Below are 23,909 nucleotides of genomic sequence, written 5' to 3'. Positions count from 1 at the left end.
AAATCATGCTTCAAATAATTCTTTGTCACTTTGAATATAGTTTCCGAAAAGTGAAGTATAAAAATTCACGTTTTTAATTCAAGTTGATTAAACAAGCAGCTAGTTGATCTCATTTCAAAAAAGCTGAAAATGAGTTGGCCATGCAACAGTTTGTTCTTATGAACCCGCTTTTCGACTGACTGAATAATTCCAGGGCACACAGCCATATATCATCATTTGCAAGTTGCATGGTGCGCTCGTGTCTTACCGGCCTTTTTTCAGTGTAGTGAGCTTATTTTTGGAGGAACACTGATTTTAAACTTTTGAAGGGAAATACGGAAAACATATTGAATTCCTACTTACCGTGTCTTTACGGTCAGGTTTCTTGGTTTCCACCCTGAGGACCCCGGCTATTTAATTTCCACGCTTTGGAGAAAAGGGGAAAAAATAAGTTCTTACTCAAATACATCCCATACCGAGAATCAACCCAGGCTACTTGAGTGAACTCGGTAATGTTAACTGCTTGACTCTAAGGCAATCTTGTTAGGCTTTCGAAAGACTGCCCGGCCGCTGGTTTTTAGGGTCGGATTCTCAAGAATTGACTTATTGACTTTTATAAGCAAGAACTTTCAATATTGTTTTAATACAAAGCGGTTAAAAGCGCATGAATCACATAAGGGGTGAAAATGTCTGAATGTCCTATTGGGATATGAATTGGGATGCAAACTGTTTGAAAATATTAAACATGTTTGATTTGGAATTAAACGTTAAAAACTTGACTGTTAGCTCCCATCAATTGCAGCCGTCTAACATGTACAAAAGCACCCCCACCCCACCCCCCTCGACCCTCGGCCCTCACATCTTGAAGCCCGACGGAATTTAGGAAAGATATTATAACTGACAGGGCACGGTAAAAATTTGATGACACCTCCCCACCTAAATGAATTTCGCCCACCTGCTCTTTGACTTGACACCAATAAACGAGACATTCACAAAGGCTAAAAAATTTATTGAATAAGTTTACAAATTTTTGACGGACAAAGGAGTGAAAACGTTTCGCCTAAGGTATTAAGTTAAGTTTACATGCACATAAATATATTCAAGCACATAAACTGTGGAGACAGCTGTTTCCCAGTATTATTTACGATACACCTTCTTTCTGAATTATCTTTACTTAGAGAAAAACAAAACGTCTCTTAAAGATCTAAGTCTGCATATTGGCAATGGACGTTATCACATGTTATGGACAAATTACGGCTTAACTTATTGCTTTTGAGCGGTTTTTTTTATTTCTCCGCCTGTAATAATGAGCAAAGTTCACGAGGTAACTAAATCAGATTCGAAAATGCTGTGTATTTTGCGGATAGGCGGGGAACATATTTTGTGGTTCAAGATAAACGAAGTTCTGTTGAAGGGAAATTTCTGCATTTTCTTTTCAAAAAGGGGAATATTAAAAAGAAAAGAAATGTTGTATTTCAAACTTTCAGTCCTTGTTGAATAACAACGCATTTTATTTATTAGTGATATTTCAGTAAATTATTTCGAGGTGTTTGATCCCTTAGTTCCCGTTGTTAAAACAAACTTGAACAAATACCATCTCCTTTCCCGTCCAACTCCCTTGGAGATGCTGATTCAACCAACATTAGTTCAATTTTTGGGCATTTCATTCATCTGTGGCAACCTATTTTTTTTAAGAAGGGAGCTCGGAAACTCCAAAAACTTGCTTGCTTTATGGTTATAAAATGACATCTGTCTAATATACGTTACCCAAATACATTGGAAGTATTTCAACGTGTGCTCCTTTCTTTCATCTCGAAATGCAACAAGTGTTTTATTTCATTATGTTGCGTGTGTTTTATTATCTGAGAAATTTCTTTTTGACAGTTTGTTTTCACCTCCCAACATAGTTTCTACTTGTTCCACCTTTAGCTGACAGTTGACAGGTTTTAAACCCAGTTGTTTGTTTCATTCCCTGCTGTTTTATCTGTTTTCCGCTTTTTCCTAATTACTGTCATCGACTCACTGTGTGGTTCCACAATTCAACGAGGAGCGGCCTCATTCTCTGATAACGAAACATGCAAACTCAATTCTCCTATCATATCATAAAAATGTGTTGTGATTGTAAGAGACGAACTACCTTAATGAAAATTAACCTCAACATCGGTGAAGATTAAATAACACGCTCGAGATATCCCTTTTGCAATCAAATATATCTGCACCCTAATCAGTCGCTTACTTATTCAATGCGTTGCATTTGTAGCTATTTTCTCGTCAAAGACCATTGTCAACTCAGGCAGTACAGGCGTATTTTCTTCCCGTATGTGGGTCGATTTTCTGGTAATAGAAGATAATTTCCTCTTCCAGTCATTAGGAAACAATTGAAGAGTTCTAAGGAGAAGGTGACTCTCTTCTGAGTTCGGTGTTTTAAAGCTACATGAGGATGCCACTTTATGAGGTTTTCACGTTGTGAGAACCAGACAGAGAAGATCTTTTTAAGCACCTGCTACTGTATAAATGTATCAACCGTAAAAATTGATTAACAAAAGGCATAGTCAGGTTTTCATAGGGGTCGTTATTTTAAAGCAAGATGCAACAAAGAATGAGCTTCAATAAAAAAGACCTCATTTGAATGCTATCTCTGTATGTTCAGCTGTGTTACAGCTTGTGGTTAAGAAACGACAAAAGTTGGATTTTAGTGTATAATAATACGATTAAGAGATAATCCTGTAATTAAATCAAAACACCATGGGTATAGAAGTACAAATTGATATAGCTCAAGCCAAAAAGCCGTCAATCCACAATGCAATGTTCCCAAACGACATCGAAGCTCCGAACACTTGCCATGTAGCAACCCTAAATAAGCACTTTTCACACCAACAATTCTCAAAATTCTTCATTTACATCCGACTGATGCAAGGAATCTTTCATTTGAGTGGGAAACATAAGGTTTATACAAGAAAGTAATTTAATTAACGTCAACACACATTTGTTTGAGGTCATGCACAAACGTTTTCAAGAGAGGGTGTAATTGCCCATTCAGTAGAGGACAAGGTTTTCTAAATTTGATGAATACCTCTGTTTTTTATTACGAAATGGTATGAGAACTTCTAAGAAAACATAAAAAAGTGACTTAGTACATGCTTATTTTCTGCCAATGCCACAATAGTGGCCCTGCGGTGATAGGGATTTACTTTTATAGGCAATGACGCCTTCAAATATTCACTGTGGGAACGTCGACAATCTTAAAAACTACACACAGAAGACCTCCTTAAACACTACACACAGAAGACCTCCTAAAACACTACATTCCTTCCAATTATTCACTGATAAAACTCCATGAAAAGAAAATAAAGCAACAATCAGGATGTTAAAAATAAATTTAGGTAGTTTAGTTGCGAAAGTTTGCCATTTCCTAAAGCGGTTTTCATAAGTGTCATCACTTCCAGAGAAATTCAACACATCTGCCGGATTATGGTCTAATTTTGACCCCCGGGACAAAAGAAGAGTTTAAATCGAAAACCGAAATGTAAATTCTTGTCATGCAATGTGGAGAGGTGGCGATGTATCTGTCTTATCTATGTATATTATCTTGAATGAATTCAGCATTATCTTCATTATCTTCGACCTAACTCTCAAAAATGTGGGCCTGGTTTATTACAATTTTAACCCAGCTGAGGAGTAACTCAATACAGTGGTTTTTGCTACATTTCGTGCAGCAGTAGTTTACTCTGATTAAGCTGTCTGCGTTCCAATTCTGCACCACTGTATAACCAAAAAAACAAATAGGTCAGCAATATTTATGTGAGCTTCTTGGCACATAATTATTTTACCATTTACATTATCCTTCACACATAGTTAACGCATTGTTCTCACACATTTTGACTAAGCACAACTACGTTTAACTCAGATACAAAAATATCTACACTCTAAAGACGGAAATTTTTTCCGTGCTCTATGATCATGCTTGGAAATAAAGTTGTTTTTCCAATTTTCAAGCGAAACTTGATCCTGCTCTTTTATCAAATGTTAGGTTCTGCAGTCACAGTGCCGGAAACTATGTCAATTGATACTGTCTCGGAAATCAATTAGTGTCAGCACAGCTTACGCACATAGAGAGGGCTTGGTTTGATTAAAGCAACTTTGGGTCAAGGTATGTGGCGCAGAAATTTCACTGATTTTACAGTAAAAACCTGGATTGTGAATGTCAGATGTCGCTATGAACTGCATTAATGGTAGTATCAGAAGCTTGTGGCTTAAGGTGGGTCTGTGAGATATCACAGCTTAGTGCGAATCGCTTGAGAATTACCTTACATTTCATATGTAAACCCCATTCAGCTGCAGCTTTTATCGACAAAATAGGTGTTTGGACGATAATTTTAGTCCAGTTTTTTTTTTAAATAGCGTGATTCTTTCAAAGAATCACGCACGGTATCTCTATTTGAGCAAAGAATTGAATCAGGAGACGGTAAGGCTATTTTGACATTGTCGTTGAGGTTCCTCTGTTGTTCCATATTTTACCTACCACTGTTAGCAGCCTCCCCGAGGTTTGAATCAATAACAAAATAACATGATAAATAGCATAAAGATGTGAACAAATATGATAACAAGTTCGCTAACAAGGTCTTCTTGCAGCGAGCTAACTATGATAAATGTGCTGTAGAGAAGGATGCCTTAGATACAGGCTTTGGATGATGACAGATGTCTTAGAAGATTCCTTTACTCAAATTTTTGTACCTCAGGGAATTTTCCAAACCTCAATATTTCTACGACGAACCAAACCTTTACAATTAAAATATTTTACCCTGCTCTCTATAACTGCATTGCATATTGATTAACCTTTTTTTTAATTGTTTCAAAATTTCCTTGAGATTCCCATTTTCACCCCAGCCTCTCCGTGGGGTTTGCAACAATACAAATGGTGTCTGAACGATAATTAGTTTGTAAAGTGGACGTTAGCATGCAACTTGGCAAGTTTTCTATTCATTATCTTTGTAATGAGATTACTGAAGATTTCCTGCCCTAAGTCAAGTGCACGTGTGCACAAAATGCCGTTAAACCAATGATATGTCGCCCATCTACGCATGACAAATAGAATTGAAGTAAAACCTTTGTTCCAGAAGGTGCTTGTGGCATAGTTGATTAAAAAGATGGCTGTTTGTTCGATTTGCTTATGTGAGTATGTTGATGGGGACAACTGAAACCAAACGTATAATTTCTAGGAGTTAAAAGTCTTTGGGTAAGATCAGTGTTCGGCATTGTTATTGGCTGGATGCGTTTCACATGAGGATGGATTCCAGAAGATATCATTTGTGTAGTGATGGAGGTTCGATCTGAACGCGTTTTATGGTGATATGCATCGCCCTTCTTGTTCTTGAGTCAAGGTAGGTGCGCAGAAAACGGATGCCTCTTGAAAATTTTCAACAAAACATCCGTCTCACTTTAGTTCAGAATGTCATGAGTCCTTGGTCTCTCCAACCGTTTCAAATAATTTGTTCCTCCTAAACAAAACAGCTGTTCTTCCTATGACAATAAACTTCCAGCAAAACGCCTGTTGATAAATTTTACACTTTTTTATGATAGATTCATTCGAAAATGAAATAAAGTCATGTTTACAACTTGACCATGCTTCCCTCCTAAGGGCAAGATAGCATCGTGGCGATGGCTTTGCTCGAAATCAGCGTTAAATTAGTTTTCTTTCCGACGTAATCCTCATTTATGTCACGTTCAAGATCTGTTCAAGTAGATGTAAGATGTAGTTCACAGCTGAGGGAGACATTCTGAGAAAATCATGGGTTGAAATATAGGCACGCTTGAACGTTCCTCAGATATGTATTAAGGAATTCAAATTTTTGCATATTTTGACACCAAATAGACAGTATTCGTAACATCTTCTGCTCGCTGGTTTGAGATGGACTGCTCTAGTGGATACCAGAATTAAATACTTGGTTTTAGTTAGACGGTGGACGTTTCATTCTTTTCTATCCTTAAATCAGATTTATTTCATTCTTAATTTGATAGTACTCCCACAATTGATTCTTCATCGATCAAGTTGCCAAATTGCATAATCTTAGACTTATTTCAGGCTTATCTTTCCTTCGTCTTTTAACGATGAGGTCATCATTAGTCAGATGATGATTATTTGTAATTTTTCTACTCAGTCCTCGAGGATAAATTTTGTTAGTTCAGTAGCAAGGTACAACTAACTTCATCTATTTATTTTACAGTCAGAACAGGAAGCTGTGGTCCTGAATCCTTCCTGAGAACGAGAGGAATTTAAAACCACATCCAGTTTTTGTCTGCATATGTCAAAAGGCTCTTTGTGGGAGTTCAAGATTACTTCACAGCGTAATTGGACTGGAATGTCTTACAGTAAGAACTGTTAATATTTGTGTAACTTAAGTAGACAGTCCATATTGCTACAATATTAGTTAATCATAGGTCAGTGCTGAGGAGGTAAAGGCGACTGGTGAAGGAACTAGGAAAAATCAAATATGACAACGGGGCCACAGTTTATGTTAGAACCTCCCTTACCACTTTTTCCTGGCTATATCTTAGGTTTGTGTGTTCTCAGTTTGTGTCTGATTAGCTCAATGCTAAGTTCGGGTTGGCTCAGAATGATTGGAATACCGTTGAAAATTGTGCATAATCAGGTCCAAAGACAAAACAAAACCCTTATGGCAAAGGGGCTCCTAGCCATTCCCCTTTGCGTACTATGGTCAGTGTTTTGAAAGCTGTAAAGAGAAATAAGGTACTCAGAGTTGCAGATTTAAAAACCGGAATGTTGCATTAAAGAGAGAGATTTCATTTTCCTAATTTCCTTTCCAAAAATAATGAGTTTTTGCGATCTTTTCAACGTACCTTTCAATTCGGGACAAAGACAACAACGAGACAATTAAATTCATTTCATTTGACATAAATTGATATTACAACAAAGAATAACAACCCATCACAAACTTTGCATGTAATTTTAACATCAAAACTTGTTCCTCATATGAAAATCAAACTGTATCAAACATACTTCTGTTTTTTGCTACAATGAATCTTCTTAGAATTCATAATAGTTTACAAATTTCAAACACCAAATAACAACGGCTATTGATCAACTTAGTTAGCACGCGAAACTCAGTTTCTACTCAAAAAATACTACAGTTCAGGAGGAAAAAAAAACTATGATAAGTGGTATGTCAAACTGATTACTTACCTGTATTCTCTATACTTGGAGTTTTGTTTATTAATTTCTTCCCTTCTGTGGAAGCATTGTGGGACTCTTTTTGTATAATCTTAGAGCATTTGAATGTAACCTTTTTGTTTTCATTTAGTTCAAGCCAATAGTGTATTTTGCGACTGCTGTTCCTAAAAAATGTAGTGATTGTATGAAATGAATTGAGTTGAATTTGATGGGCGCCAATTTTTGTCATGTGATGAAATGCAAAATGTTATGGGCCGATTTGGTTACAAAATGTTGGCAGGTAATACCATGGTTTGGTTTCCTGCAAGAAATTAGTTTCTTCGGCAATATCTTGGTCTTTCTAAAAAAAATTGATGATTCTTCATTACAAAACCTGCAAGAAATTAAATTATTCGGCAACGTCTTGGTCTTTCTTAAAAGAATGAATGATTCTTCCACACAAAACCTTTCTGCGGCATTTTTGATGTCCGAAGCAGACACGAAAGTAAGCAAAATTCACAGGTATCATGAAATATCCAGTCGGCCTTCATAGCGTACTTTTGATTAAATAACGGATTTTTCAGTATTTAATCATGCAAAAGAGTAGAACTAAAAACTCGGAGGAATCAGATAACTTGTTTACCTGTCGCATTTGTCTTCATGTTGCCATAGTTACCAGACAGAGAAATGATTTGTTTTTATTTCACAACCGGAAGGTTGAGTGAAGGACTCGTTTTTGGTTTGTTTGAACTTTCCTATACGAGATACGCTTTGACACCTTCCGAAAGAGTATAATTAATTAGGTATTTATTAGATTAGTCTGAAGATCTCGAGACAATAAGGAGCCAAAATTCTCGTCTAACGTAACAGAACAGTCCCAGAATTTCCAGCTTTATAATTGGCTCTCTAAATATTCTAGATTTGTTCTCATAAGTTATAAAAACTCCATAACGTCTTTTTTTTAACTTGACCTTTCTCGCTAAAAGTTTAGCCCTTGAGAGCAGACAATTGGAACGCCTACGTAAAGAAGGCATCTTATTACCGACTGGGCAATATGCGATACGATATATTTTTAAGGGAACTGAAATATTCCCGACACAGGAAATTAGAGATTAACCTGGAAAAGCTCTCTTTAAGCTTGATGGTAAATACTCCATTTGATAAGTGTGGTCTAGAGGGCGAAAACCGGCAAACGCTCAAGCAGGATCAAAACTATGTTTACCTTTTCCAAAATAAATTATGTGATTTGTATATGTGCCATGAACAATTACTTTTTTTATCGAAGCCAGCGCAAACATTCAAAGAATTATTAACCTTCTGATTATTTAGTTTATTTGGGCTTCCGCAGTTGGATTTCAAAGTAAACAACTCACAATTTTGTAAAACTCCCACCAGGAAACGTGAACAGAACCACTTTGTAAATCGCTGTTCGACCGATCTCATTTCATCGATTAAATTTGTGGGGCAGTGAAACTTTCTAGAGAGGAAGCTTCTGGGTCTTTGGCGGAAAAAGGCTTTGGAAAACCTGAAGCATCTTACACCTTGTGTTCGGGTATGAAGGCGCCTTAATGACATCGTCTCTGACATGAAAAATGAGCATGTCAACTTGTTCCATCCATTTTCCAGGTCCTGTTTATTGAAACCTCGGTTGTGATCACGCACAAGGCGCCTAAAATATTTTTTACACCTCATAATTTTTCGTTAACCCATAAAAAAAGAAAATTGAAAATATGGTTATCTTAGAGAAAGTAGCCTGATAGCTTGTATATCATTTTAACACCAGGTTGTCTCCGAGTATATATAGTCACTTTTACCGAAAGACTCTGTGCATAACATGCTATAAAAGCGTCTCTCGTCAGTCATTAGACTCAATCCCGAGGACACCGTAAGAAAGCCGAAAGATTGCTCAGCGATTTATTGGATTGAAGTAGTTCAAAGTTTAGCAAAGCGAATGTTTTATAAGTCCTTCTGGAGAGAACTGATTTGTTTACTTAATGAAAGGGAGTAAGTCAATTAACATTCAGGAAACTACTTGAGGCTCCTGTCGAGTGGAATTGCAAAATTTTACTGGCCGGACACACAGACTCATTTAAACTGTCTTGAAGTTGATTTATTATTCTCGGTATCCTTTTATTTCGATTTGCTCACTGGCATTTCTACACAAAACAGACAGCTCAATGAAAATCCAGCTGTATTTGCTTCATTATTGGCAATGGGCAACTTTTACGATTATATCGTTCTCTTCCGCTGGAGTGATGCATTCCGCACCGTTATCAACAAAATGGCGCCCCAAAACAAAGGTTTCGCACGTTTTCTTTCACTATGACCAAAATCAGATAAAGCAAGGCTAAAACTGCAACTTAGCGGGAATGAACTCTGTGAAAACAAGAATGCAGTCACAAGAACACCGCGTTAGCACGAAAACTTATGTAGGACATTAAAGTAGAAAGATCTTGTCGAGTGATGTTTGAACTATCTTTCCTAAACTGATCCTTTCACGTTGGTAAAAATCTTACTATACATTTTCTTTCGAGAGTACGTTACATCTAACGACTTCAAAAAGCTTGCTGTGGCGACAGGAGGCAACTTTGATATCACGTATTACCAAGGAGAGTAACGTAGTAAATATTGGAATGGACTTATTATTATTCACGGTGGTCGGACGAAACCTTAGGCATAGCTCGATTTTATTTACAAATGAATACAGCAAATGCGGACGAGCTTCTCCGAAAGGAAGCTACTGTAGATTAAAGAAATCAGTTTGCATGAAACTACTGCGTGGTTGAAATGGTAAATAACAAGGGAGGAGGAATCAGTTCTACGATCCTTTCCAACATCCCTCTTTAAAAGGAGCATCTCATGAAGTTATTACTTAGTATATGAATATTCTGCTATTCTCGCTCATCAAGCTTATAATTTCCACCATAAAATAGGTACTTTTTGGCTAAGCTGGAGACTTTCACAATTAAGATATTTTTGAACTCAATATCGGAGAACAACTGAATTGTAAATTCGTTTTATAATCCAGCAAAGGCGATAATTAAATTGCCCGTAACTATTCGTCCTGAGTACAGAAGTTATCACCAAATCTTATTACTGAATTTTAAATCAAGTAATGTCATGTTTAATGGTATTTCATTTGTTAAAATATTTAGGCGTGCAAAGGGCTCCCTCGCTGCCAATGGCGGTCATCTACTGCAGACAGATAAGACTCACCCAAGGAAAACGACAAATAATTCTACACTATAATTAATTGACTCTTCCATTTTCCAATTAAAGCACTCAGCTTTGACTGGCATCGGGTATTTTCTGCTTAGACAGGAAATTACTTTGGTTTTAGTTTAATAAACGTTAAATTAAGAATTTATCAAGAAACTCATAGTTCAAGACATATCTTGAAACGTGAGATTTCTAAGGTTCACTCTACCTCCTTTCGTTTGAGAGAAAGGAAACATTTTGTCCTATAACTACCCTTATAACGTCTCTGTAGTGAACAAAATACGACTAGATATCAGAATAGAGCAATTAAAAGCGATTTCAGTTTTAGAATTGTCGTTAGATAGGTAAATGGTTTAGCACAAACACAGACAGAAGTTTTCAGTGATTTATGACCTCTTTGCGAAAGTATAATTATCTTCACCTCTGAGTAGTTGAGCAATCATTGCCTTTGACGGAATTGGTCTACTTTCTTATATGTTGTACAATAATTTGCAACCGTCAATCAAGATTTTGCAGCACAAATGTTAAAGGTTTGGCTGCCATTGAAGTAAAGATTGAATTGAAATTATTTTGAATAGGAGTTGCTCACTAGTTGTGTAAATAGGTGTTTGATGGCAAAGCGCCGCTTCATTTTTGAGTTTACTTATTATTCATTTCTACTCTCATTGCAAACTTTTCATCCAAATTTCTTGTAGGCCTTTCCTCATCAAGGACAATTTCTTCTCCATCACACAAAGTACGCTGGCTGTTTTCGTTTGCATTTGCAGTTACGGTTCCCTTTGTTGTCAGACAAGATGGCTTCCCGCGAGTTTCAGTGATTTATGAACCCTGACACGTCTTAGACGATCGTCTTTGGATGTCAAAAGAGTTAAATTTAGATTTTCACTTAAAGTTCTGAACGAAATTATTACTTAGAGATGAGCGGAAACAGTCAGGGTACTGCTTGTCTGGATAAGAAGGAAAACCGTGACTGTTATGGAGAGTTTTTTAATGAAAATCAATGGCTGCTTTGTATCGCACATTTGAGCTGTCTTTAGAGTGGCACTGTCCCTACTGTTTTGTGGACAATATTGTGTAATTTTTTTTATGAGGAAGTTATTTTCCTAAATTCTTACCAAAGCTGATAGGCAAGTATTTTATATAACTATGATAAGAAGATGGAAGTGCCATCAAAATGGCGTACTCTTTTCTAATGGAAAGAATTCACTTCATTAAGTTAAAAACGTTGTCTTTAACTTAGCTTTAGGACTTTGTTTTAATTAAAGAATCTATCAACACAATTTCTCTTTTACTGAAGTCGAATGCCGTAGAGTGCCCATAGTAATAAATAAAGACAGTTTAAAATAGAAGAGTTCAGAAAGACAGCTCCTAAAGCGTGCCTCATACTTCCCTTACGCTCGTAGAATTCACGACTAAAACAGCGACAAACAAGGTATACATAGAGAGACGTATGAAAATATCTTTTATTACCTACAGGAGAGTAACATCTAACAAGTGCTATGTGACCTGTATTTTAAAGTTATCCTTCGAAGCAATAAACGTAGAAAACGAGAACATATCTGAAACTGTTTGGCGGAATCATGCATGGTCGGTGGTATTCTGGAATGCGACTAACAAGATAGCGGAAAGGCGAAGGTGAAAATTTTTCGGCTGTGAATCTCTTAAAAAACAAAGAAAATCTCACCGACTGTCTGTGTGCAGTAAAACAGCGCGCTTGCTGTGCACTAAAATGAACTTCAACTGACTTTGTGAATGGATCGAGTATTTGTACAAACTCCATATTGCAGCGTTAGCGGCAACAAACGAAAAATTACATTCAATAAATAATTTCTTGCGAGGAACTCTAAAGACGTAAGCTCTTCCCAATACTATTCACACCTTTAACAAGGAGAAAGGAAATATGGTGTCGATTGGCCTTTTGAAATGGATTAACACTGGATTAGAAACGCGAAAAGGCGGAAAGGTACTGATCTTTGCTAACAAGAGTTCCTTCCATTAAATAACGCTCAAATTTGTACAATGTTACCATAATTAACATACCGCAATGTCCACAAAAGATTGGTCTCCGTATTGAACGAGACTTGTTCGTACCGTTGCTTTCTGTTCACACTATCAGTGAAAGTTTTCAGCTTGACACGCTTGACGAACGGGCGGTGAATGGCAGAGAGGGGAACAAGACATTATGTGTCGCTGTGTTTCTTGGGTGTCCATAAATCGCGGACTAGTTTTCTCGGAGCCTTCATTAACTTTTTCATCTTTTTTCCATTTCATTCGACGGTTTTGAAACCAGATCTTGACTTGTCGTTCAGACAGACTAAGGGTCTTTGCAATCTCGCTCCTTCTAGAACTGCACAGATACTTGTTGAAGTGAAACTCTTTCTCCAATTCTAGAAGCTGCTTGTTCGTATAACTCGTTCTGTGCCGCTTCGCTTGTCTCTGGCCTGAAAATTTGAAATAAAGGAGACATGAAAAGAAAGCTCTCATTGAAGAAAAGCAAAGCATTTTTAAATGACAATATGCGAGGGGAAACAGCTAGCGTAAGCGAACTGTCCAAGGCCATGGGTTCGAACGCAATTTTGAAAATCAGCACTAAATGCTGGTGTGAAATGAATAGAAATTTGAAAAGGCAATTTAAAATAGAACAATGACTCGGAATCCCACATCTAAGAAACGACTTACTTTATAAGTAACAGTTCTCTTCCGCCCCAATTGCTCAAAGTTCAAGCTTTAAATTCGGGTAAAGGAAGATTTCACTTCAGATCTAATGGGATGTCTATTTGTTATTCAATAGGCACATGGTCCCATAATCAAACAAACTCTCTCACCAATGAGAACGTCTCAACATGCTAACAATGTCAGGTAGATGTTTGCAAACATCCCCGTGTACTGCCTGTTACAAATGAATGTCAACATGCGATCTTTCGTTGGCATCTATTAGCTCACCGAGCAACAAAATTAGCTCAATGCGGACTTCATTAATCACAAGAAGAGACATCTTACTCTTCAAACCTCCGCCCTTTTGACAGAAGAGATACTCAATATTATATAATAGAGGACAAACGAACCATTCTAAAATCTCGAAAAGGTCATTCAACGTTTGTAAGTCAACTATTGAGTCGTCGTGCACCAAGTGAATGAAGGAAAACCGGATTAGCTTTGTTCCGCTTTCTTCTGAGCCGCAGGAAAAAAAAAAAAAAAACCTCCAGATTTCATCTCACGCTAAAAAGCTACGGACAAGTTATCCAAAAGAAAAATAAGGTTATCAGCAGTTGCCAAAAAGATGACCTACCAAATCCAAAGTCCGATTTACCGCCTTTCTTTGACTTCATCCACGGATAAATTGGCTGAAGGAGATAGTCTGGTATCGGCGTTGTTTGATGAGACAAGGTCGTTCTTGTGTCTTCACCATGAAAGCTCTGTCGTGATGGCGGGGTGTTGTAATTTTGGCTTGAAGTTCTCCGGGTTGAAACTTCTAGAAAGGGAAAATAATTCCCCGTCAAATTGATTTGGCGCTCAAATGTCGAGGACAGCTGCGAAGTGTATTGCTGAGCATAAATCTCTGCCGATGTTGGATAAAGCAACGGACGGGCCATGTTTGTCGAAGATGATTTATTTGGGCCTGACATCTTAACCCTTAACAACATGAGTTATGACAAATCGACTAGTGGAGGGAGTTTTTACCGCTTCACGTGACCCATTTCCACCAATCAGAATCAAGTACCACTCTGGGTTCATGACCTCAACGTTGTCGAGTGCAGAGTACTTGGTGGGTAATTTTTCATGTACCTTCTGCACATACATTAAACCAGACAACTTGCTAAACAGACGGTGAAAACTCAAGCGGAGAGTAGTGTCTCCTACTCTGCACGCACTACAGGCCCTTATTGACGATTTTTCTTTGAAGTACTTTAATGTCATTTTTAGCCATATTGAAAAGCTTTCCCGGGGATCTGAATGAAACACAACACTGTAACAAGTGTTAAGATAACCTGCAATAAATCTTCATGGCAATTGAGCCATAAATCTCCGTCAGTCTCTTTGATCAGTATCCCGCGAGGAGGAAAACGCCAAGGGGCGGTGCAAAAATACTGGCGGTCGGTCTACAACTATTTCAGCACATGACACAAACGGAATCTTTTATCGCGTGTTCCAAATGGAGTCTCGCTGGCGCAAATGTTTTTCATTTGTGGAATCACCTGTTGACCTATGATTAATAACCTGCCAGTCAGTCACCATATTGACTTTTATAGTAATGCCGCTTGCGCGTTGGGGATTGTAAATAAATACAAACACTCAAGGTTGTACTTAGGCCAAAGTTCTTCAATCAACGTTACGAAGCGATTGGCTTCGAACAATGCTAACCCACTATAGAGAATCGATGACATGAAAACTTGCCGTAAGGAATTTATCACCCGCGTTAGCTTTAAATTGGTATGTAAGTAGGGTTAAGGACTTCATGGGAATCTCCCCGCATGGCGAAAAGATTTTGCACTGATCATATTTTCGTTTAGCGCCTTTAACACGAAAGAGGGATTTAAATAGGACAGTCAAGTTTATTGGGTTTCTAGGCCACCAGCGTATTCTAAAAATAGGCCCTAAAATCATAAATGTTGCGTTCTTACAAACAAATAATTCTTGTTAACTTCTAGTGAAATTATTAGGTATATTATTCTAGCCAGCTTTCTATGGTTTGTTATTTTAAAGAAGCTTCGTCATCCGAGTGTTATTCTAACATCCATGTGATGTTTTGAATAACAATTTTTGTGATGACCGACGAGATCCTAGTCAACGATTATCATAAACTCGGTTGAGACTGCGCCTCCTTTGCTACGCAATTTCAGAATTGAACGTACAAAGCATGCACGAAGTATGCATTCTATACTTGAACTGCAAACGAATAATCGCAGCATCCATTCTTAGACAATTGTATCATCAACTTCCAAAGTGTGCGGCTATCGATGTTGGAGAATGTTCTCACGTCTGTATTTTTACTCAGCAGTAGAAATAGCTGAATCTTTTCTGTCAGTCTGGTTGTCTCGGAATGATTAATGGCTCACTAACGAGAAACTGAAAAGAGAAGGCGTTTATTTATTAAATTAACAAATTGTTAGAGCTGTTGTACCGTTGTTTTATTTCGCGGGACAAAGAACCTCCTCGAAGAAAATTCGGTTTTCGCAACTTGACGCAAACCACGGAAATTATGGTTGCTTGAAGATATCAGTCGTTACTTATTTCACAGTTCTCAGTTGTGAGAAATATCGTATGGAACTCTTTCAGATTCTTCCCATACGCACGAAAAACGCCTAAGATATCCGGAAATGCTAACCAGTTTGTGCACTGAGATAAAAAAAAAACTGAGAGTTCCAAATTACCGAGTAAAGCTTTTTTGGTTTAAAGATCTTATTGTGCAGGCTTTGAATAGTCTGGGCAGCAATTACTTGCTTTTAATTAGTGTCGGCACCGAGAACGGAAAGAATGGAATTACTTGTCCTCTCAATTAACATGTATTTCATCGTACACTGAGTCGACAGTTTACAAATTGCAACAGTCGATGAAAAGCGTTCAGGCTGATTTCAACGCTCATCTAGAAAAGTTTCAATGACGAGTCTATTTCTATAGAAGTTTCGTGAATCAAGTAACTGGTTCTTGCAAGAAAAGGTAATTTTAAACTAATATCGCTCCATAAAATGTTCTTTGTTTCCTGCTGTCCGCACACCCAAATCTAACAAGGTGTTACGTATATCCTCTCTGTTTTTGATAACCACATGCTTAAGATTAATAAGTATTTTTTTGTTGTTGTTATTCTTTGAAGTGCATTCCCACAAAATGGTTTGGAATTAGAAATCCAATTCATGTGTTTCCGGAAAAAAGTTATTTGATCCAAGATTATTACACAAAACCGAGGTGAAGAAAAGAAATCTTTGGTGGCGCGTAGGGATTTCGAGAAATAACATAAACATAGACAAAAATAAAAATGCTTGAATTGAAATCTTTAAGGCTTCTTTGTATTTTTTTTAGCAAAAATTATGTAATTCACTTTAGAATCTAAAAATTTTGAAGTAAGAAAGACACATTCGCTAAGTCATGCAGATTTCAAAACTACGAGAAAATTTAATTAATCGCGATTGTAAATTTGAATTCACGAAGACATTATTTTTTTTCACTCCACCTTGAAAATTGCAGTTTGAGAGAGTGACCCTTTTGCATCACTTGACATCCTGAAAGCTTGAATCTGATTTTCGCACATTAAAACTGACCTTAGCAAAAAACACTTGGCTAAGGTTTCCAAGACAGATTACACACAGGATCGATTCCGGATCCTTTTGAAGGGATCGAAACTCGAGATCGGTTTTTTTCAATCAAGAATATAAAAAGCTTTTATTCTTTCGTTTATTAAAGTGATTTCAAATAATTTAGCTTTCATGTCCAGAAACTTACAATGAAAATAGTAAGCATGCAAAATTGATAGTTTCCACTGGAGTTGGGTCAGAACTATCCATCACTAAATCTGGTAGCTAAAGGGAACTTTTCTTTGTGATCATACTAGATGTGACTGCTATCATATAAAAATTTATCTTTAAATTCACCTATCCATTCATATGTATATCATTTCGTCGTTTATTTTGTTCCTTTCTTATAATGAATAAACATTAAAAAACGGTCAAAGGGTATTAACTATTTTTCTTGAAAATATGATTTTTTTTAAAAAAACACAAGATAGCAGGGATTTTGTCTGAAGATCATTATGACTTTGAATTAAGAGCATGAAAAAATTGAACTAAAGTCGCGCCGAAAAATTTCCTTTTTTGAAATGATCACAACGGCAACACCATACACTGTTCCCATTCCGGGAGTCGAATCCGGGCCGCCTGGGTGAAAGCCAGGAATCCTAACCGCTAGACCATATGGGATACGAGTAATTTCCGCTGCTGTCCTCTTACTTCTGATGAAACATTTGATTTCTTTTTAGATCAGTTATGTTACTTGTTAGCTCAATCTTTTGGGTGTTAATTTATTAATTCAGAATAGAAAATTACGATTATAGCTCAGCAGACTTGGAACACCTTTTTGTCTATGATTATATTAAAATTTTATCGGTTGGAGGAGCAAACAATACCATAGCCGAATGAATATCATCAGTTTATCCAGTCGCCATACAGACTATCAATCACAAACTCCCAAGCATTTCATTTGGTAAAACTATAAGGATAATTGGCTTACGAACAGATGGCCTGGGTTTGAATCCCGGTGTAGAAAGGTCTTCTTTTAGTCTTCTTACGAAAAGGTATTTTTCTCCAAAATGTCAATTATTTTCAAGTTCGGAAATTTTTTTTCAGCTGTTTACTTTTCAGATTATAGCACCATAAATTGGATTCTAAACCTACAATACTTGCCATTGCTTCAGGAAAATCTTGAGTATCCGGCTCAGACATCTCCATTTTAGACTAGAAATCTAGACACTTATTAATAAATATGTTCCCTGTAGACCCAGGCCTCCCCACTTCTGAGTCAGATTAGGAGCCAGTTAAAAGGTTCAAATGAGGTTGATCCAGACATTACACTCAACTTGGCTCCAGACGAGGTCAAATCAAAAATAAAGTTTACATACATCAAGAGGATTGTAAATAGTTAAGTACGACTTGCCCTGAACCTTACAACCTTTAATAGCGCGATCAACTTTATGACCATTCTCTCTTAAAATATCCTTTTATCTCCAAATGAATGTTATCTCCACTTAAAGAGGAGAATGAGCACGTCACTAGGTCAATCGTCATTTTATACAGGACCCGAGTTGCGTTTTTTTTACTTGCATACGAAAGAAGAAGATTGAATTAAATTTGATGAAATTGACTTAATTCTCAGCAATCTTCCGATAACGAGAGTTTCCATCAGTAAATGAATGGGAAAATCAGTTCAGTTCCTTGCTTACTTTTAAAAAAAATTGTCTATAGATACATTGTATGTATATTGCAAAAGAAAAAATTACTTCTTTCACCGTGAGTGGAAGCTGGGTCGACTGAGTGAAAACCAGAAATCCTAACCGCCAGACCATATGAAGTCGTGCCAACAGTAAAACGAGGGAATGGCGAGAGGGTGGTAAAAGTAGCGGTCAGCGGTAAGTATAATAGTATATTATTTAAAAAAGATTTTACATTCACCATATAAGATAATACTATTCTCGTCTTCTCAGTTTCCAATTCAAAAAGAAGTGGTTTGTCATAACCGAAGAAAACTAACGAAGAACTCTGCGCGAGAAGCAAAACCAACGAGTCATTAACTTGCATGTGTGCGTAACCTCTCCACTCCACGCCTTTTCTGCTCCCACAAACCTTTCATTAAATCTTTTTCGGACATAAAATTCACAATGTATATAATTTGAACATTCGTTCAATTTGTCGCATCTTGAGTAAGACTGAAAATTTGGCATGGGCTGCCTTAGGTGGCAAAAAGGAACCTTAGTCCTTCTCGTCCTTTAAGTTTGGGAAGTTTGAATAAAAGCAAAAACAGAAGTTTAAAGTTCGTGATTTTATATACACTTAAATCTCAACACAAAAATAGGCAGGAAAAATAAAATTGAATTGAAACTAGTTTAGGGCGTTTCCCATATCGGGCTGATTGGGTGTCAGCTCCTACTCAGAAGACCTTATGCGAGTCACGACCCATGGCGAATTTTCCCAAAAATGATCCATGGAGCGGGGTGGTGGCTCCTACCACATAGGTAATAATATTGATTTTGTTAGCACGCTGTATCACTTAATCCCATATGGTCTAGTGGTTAGGATTCCTGGTTTTCACCCAGGCGGCCCGGGTTCAATTCCCGGTGTGGGAACAGTATGAAAACTATTCTTTTTAGTTTACAATTCTACATAAACATCTTAATGGTTCAAGCAAGCTGATGGTCCCGATCAGAAGAACAAATTACTCGATGAAAGTGCTTTTTTTAATTGGTACAATTTAAGAAAATTATAAATTTTTATGACTTATTTGACCGTTTGCTACTTTTTCATTTAGAAAATGCAGTTTATTGGTGCACGGTAATGAACTTGTAAAAAACTTCCATCACTGAGTACATTTTCGATGGAGGTGTTAAGGCTCTGTATTTCCAACTTGGTGACCCTATTTTACTGATAATTATTTGAACTCTTCTTGGTATAATTTCCCATATGGTCTAGCGGTTAGGATTCCTGGTTTTCACCCAGGCGGCCCGGGTTCGACTCCCGGTATGGGAACTGTTCATTTTGCTTCGATTTTCCGACAAAAATAGTTTTTCTTCATATAAATTCTACTCTTGATGCACTATTGAAGGAAGCTGGCTGGTGCTGCCATGGAGAACGAAGAATGAAATAACTCTTTGCAAACGGTATGAGAAGAACAAAATTATCACAATAGTACCATGGCCACTTTTTTGTAGCGTCTGATAGAAATTGAAGATTGCTAGACTTATGTTTATTACCTAGAGTGCAATCTATGAGTAACTGAAGTCGTCACGTGGTATTATCACCCTCGTTTCCAGACCTAACGAGATAAATAGGCGCAGAAAGCCTGACAACGACTCACGTTTCATTAAGTCGACGATATGAATATCACTGACACAGCACAGCATGGAAGATATCTACGGTATTTGCAGTGATCAGGAAATTCGGTGCCGAGCTTGCGCGGACCCATAGACGCCATGACGCATTCCCTAAACTCGTGCGGGTTTTGCAGGGAACCCAACAAGGAACGCCCTTTCATATTACCTTACTGAGACTTCGGGTGGGAGGGCCTGTGGACTCCTCCTTTGTTTGGTCAAAGTTATTCTACTAGACTCGTCTGTTCTGACTTCTTTATTTTCTTTGTTTTAGGTGACTCATAAACATAACTGGGTACTTCTGGGCTATTTTAAGACGTTTCCAATGTTATCCTAATACGAAATAATTCACATTTAAGAATATTTTTGCCTCTAATTTGGTTAAGGGGTTTAAAAATTTAAAAGGTTTGCTGAAAAATGATGTAATTTCCTAATTATTATAGAGGAGAAGACTGGCCGTGTGATGCAAAAAATAAACAGCGTTTGAACAGCCTCTTTCAGAAAATGAAACTAACTGGATCAGACTGCAATACGACTGCTGGACGATGTCCTCAAAAAATAAACGCTGACACAAATCGTTTGCGTAAATTGCACATGGTCCCAAAAAAGCGGTTCTACTTTGCTCTGAAATAATTCTTAATATCATGTCACTCTTTTACATAGGAACCTCATTCGTAAGATCAAATGAAACAAGGTGTTACTCACAACTGACGAAACTTTAGTCCAAATTAAGCTCTGCTTTTGGTCATACGGCTTTCTTCTTTACCTTCTGCATTTCACACCGCGGATAATGTCTATTGACAGTCGCTCTAATAACCTAGACTACTGATGATCCCAGTGGAAGACCTCATTTCAAAATACGCTCCCGATCGTCAATAGAACAGATACTGATAGAACACGTCGGAACATCCTTAAGTTAGCAGATGAATCTTTAGTTGAAATGTGTACTGATGTCAGTGTAAAGGGAAAAAAAGTGAAGAACCCCACAAGCTTTCAGCTTTTATACATATCGTGTATAAATAAAGTTACCCTATCGAGGTTTGCCGATTTTTATTCAATAACTGTAAGTTTTCTACCGCTCATTTTCTTATACAAATATTCAGTTTCATTCCCAAAACTACTCAATTAAATATTATGGTAAACTCTGTCTCGTTTTTCTGATGGTCTAAAAGTCCAAAGGGTGAGGCATACGTAACTCTATTTTTCTTGGTCCGCCAAAGAGTTTTACGAATTGGCTGAGCATTTGAATTCGATGTGAGAGGGAGCCAAGGAAAACAAAACGGGAAAGATGGTAAATTTTGAACTCGGTCTTCGAATAAAGAAAGATACATACATACAATCTTTGCTAGGCTTTTTACGCACAGGGCTTCAAACATTGCCTATCCCAACAGAATACAGGACGTGTGTCATAGATAAAAATAGTACAATAAGGTTTTCCTCTTTGTTTCATGCTCGCGGCAGATGCAATATTTTTCATAGAAATATTGGCATCTGTGATTTAATGGGTGCTTGTTTTCTTACCTTACTTCCCAGTTGAAAGGGTGTCAACTTTCCCCTCATTCAAATCCCTTTCTCTACAAGCTGCCATTATTTCGCTCATATAAAACCTTAAAAGGAAAAAATAAGATTTAAACGATTAAAAAGATTTCACCAATAAATATTGTTAGGACTTCACTTATTTAAACTTGGAAGTCTGTAATTTTTGTCGCGGATATGGCAGACGTTTGATACGAAAGGAAGAAAATTTTGGGATACCCACAACGATTGAATCGAAATTTTGAATTGTCATAAACTTTGAAATTAAAGTCAGTGTGACATTCTCTAATTTGATGTGCTGATCTCTTTTATGATTGAACTTTGTTCGGTAGAGCACTTACACAAGCACCCTATAGGATGCGGTTCTCGCCATTTTTATGTCCAGCTTGCAAAACGTGAAGACCTTACATCAACATTTCCCACTAATATCATTTGCCCGACAAGTCTCGAGGTTTGAGTTGGTACACATCTAAAAGTAAACCTTGAAGCTTTTGATGATTCTGGTGAACACTCTCTTCAGAGTCGTGACACAAATTATGGCTGTACAGTTGATGGTTTTGCTGTTTAAAGCTGCAAATTTGGTGTTTCATATTTCGCTTGTATTGGGTTTCGGAGATAAAGCTAGCCTATTGAATTCATGCCAATAAAAATTTTTGTCAGGTATGCTTTGGCCTCCAGGAAAGCTGTAATTCAATCCTGGGCCCCTCAGTGAAATTGTTTAGGCAAATCTGCACCTTTCACTCTCGCTGCTAAATAGTTCTACTACCTTGATTAAAAGGGAAATAGATTTCTCTGCGTAACTGTTCATGCCTAACTAAAACTTTCTCTGACGATTTTCTGAAAGGTTTACAAAAATTTTTTTTTTTTCTTTTTTTCATCAGCTGTTCGACTTAAGCGGAAAACCCCTCTTGATGATGCTTTCTAACAATTATCACAGAAAGAATGTATTGTTATCACGGGATGTTGTTTTCAGCACAATCCTCAAAATTTACATGTTTTGACAGATACTCAAGATGTATTTATTGCTTGCAGTTTTCTTGATGAGAATTTATAACGGTCAGTCTAAGATTGAAGTCTAATACCATCCTTTCATTTCTGTTTCATTCCAATAAAGATATTTCATTTTAATCCAACTTAAACATACAGTTCCCACATATGGAGCGTGTCTTCAGGACATGCATGATATTATTAGCGAAAAATATGAAACGTTCGTCTACCCAATAGAGTTGCTCCCTACCCGATCTTGATAGAAAAATTATCAAGAATTAAAATCGGACCGAGACGTGGAGTACGAATGATACAAAATACACGAATTTTAGAATACATGTAAAGTTTCATCCAGTTGCAACCGACAAAGTTGCTCTTTCGATCTCGTTTATGACCAGCTAGTATGCTTTCAAACAATGTTAAACAAATCAATTTTGAAGCCTCTACGATGCAAAGGTTTGAGGGTTAAGTTGAAAGAATGGGAGTATATGGGCTGCTGAAAGACAATGAGGTGAGTTCCCATCCATAGTCTTAGGCTGGATCAACAATGGGGCTTTTAGACAAAGACAGTTGAAGAAACAAAGACCCACTGGGTTGCTATATCAAGCCTAGTCCATCAAATTGAACATCTCTCCAGAACAATTTGTATATCACTATAAATCTTAAAGGAACATTAAGTGATCGGAAAAATAATTAAATTAGAAGATTTTACCGACACTCTATTATCCAACAGAAGTGTCTTAGACCACGGTTTACCACCGAAGATAATTACCACGACAACTAACTGTATAATTAGCCGAAGCAGTCATCATGGAAATGTGTGTAGATGAAGAATTACCTGTTAAGAAGACGTGTCTCCTGACACCTTACATTTCATAAACAACCGTTCGAAAGCTGTTGAATGCACGCGCCTCTTTTTACACCTTGTTAGAAAACGGTCATGTTTTTCACTTCGGTAATTTTCAAAAGATCCACTTATCGTGCTTCACAGGTAGTTTTTTCACGGCGAGTTACGCCAGAATAATATGAAAAGCATACATGCATGGGAGACTTTTAGTCTACTCCCACGTAGAGACAGGCTTCGGGCCAAGTAAAATCATAAATCAAGCGAATTACTTTGAGATGACATGCGCGTCACACGCAATACCTTATATGCTACTTACAACACTGGAAAGTAAATACTTAGATAAATATCATTTTACCAAAGAATATTGAACGAATCCAAGCCACTAAATCCTTTCCTTTAGAAATAAAATGACTTAAGCTCATAGCATCTGTGAGAAAATTTCGAAAAACCGCCCTTTTCCGCGATTAGACATCTGGCCCCAAAATAGAAAAAGAAACAGTTTAGAAATTATTGCTATTTTTTAACAAAATACGAAACCAGTACTGATTGACATTGAATCACCAAGGAAGCAAACTGTCCCATGAATGATTTATCATTTAATT

At 37.2% G+C, this 23,909-nt stretch overlaps 1 protein-coding gene, 2 long non-coding RNA genes and 2 other non-coding genes across 7 annotated transcripts; 3 read left to right on the top strand and 2 right to left on the bottom strand.

The window, feature by feature from the left end:
- Positions 1-4,098: 4,098 nt before the first annotated feature.
- On the top strand, positions 4,099-11,922 carry LOC113675851 (uncharacterized). Of its 3 annotated transcripts, XR_003446652.2 has the most exons (4): positions 4,099-4,237; positions 5,199-5,360; positions 6,204-6,348; positions 10,303-11,922. It is a non-coding gene; the product is annotated as an uncharacterized LOC113675851 (long non-coding RNA). The 3 variants fall into 3 exon arrangements; XR_003446654.2 differs by lacking the exon at positions 4,099-4,237 and having other exon boundaries at positions 5,018-5,360; positions 11,062-11,922; XR_003446651.2 differs by lacking the exon at positions 4,099-4,237 and having other exon boundaries at positions 5,018-5,360.
- On the bottom strand, positions 11,812-14,151 carry LOC113675848 (uncharacterized). The gene is made up of 2 exons (XM_027192448.2): positions 13,656-14,151; positions 11,812-12,807 (listed from the first exon to the last, which is right to left on the bottom strand). Exons 1-2 carry the CDS (start codon positions 14,008-14,010, stop codon positions 12,479-12,481), a joined length of 684 nt encoding a protein of 227 aa, XP_027048249.1. The 5' UTR covers positions 14,011-14,151; the 3' UTR covers positions 11,812-12,478.
- Positions 14,152-14,905: 754 nt separating this feature from the next.
- Positions 14,906-23,552, bottom strand: LOC113675852 (uncharacterized). The gene is made up of 3 exons (XR_003446655.2): positions 23,299-23,552; positions 21,459-21,544; positions 14,906-15,433 (listed from the first exon to the last, which is right to left on the bottom strand). It is a non-coding gene; the product is annotated as an uncharacterized LOC113675852 (long non-coding RNA).
- Trnae-uuc (transfer RNA glutamic acid (anticodon UUC)) lies at positions 19,125-19,196 on the top strand. The gene has a single exon. It is a non-coding gene; the product is annotated as a tRNA-Glu (tRNA).
- Positions 19,525-19,596, top strand: Trnae-uuc (transfer RNA glutamic acid (anticodon UUC)). The gene has a single exon. It is a non-coding gene; the product is annotated as a tRNA-Glu (tRNA).
- Positions 23,553-23,909: the final 357 nt, after the last annotated feature.

The sequence above is a fragment of the Pocillopora damicornis genome, chromosome 9 (assembly GCF_964200805.1).
Source record: "Pocillopora damicornis chromosome 9, jaPocDami1.2, whole genome shotgun sequence".
NCBI lineage: Eukaryota > Metazoa > Cnidaria > Anthozoa > Scleractinia > Pocilloporidae > Pocillopora > Pocillopora damicornis.
This window is presented reverse-complemented; position numbering and strand designations above follow the sequence as displayed.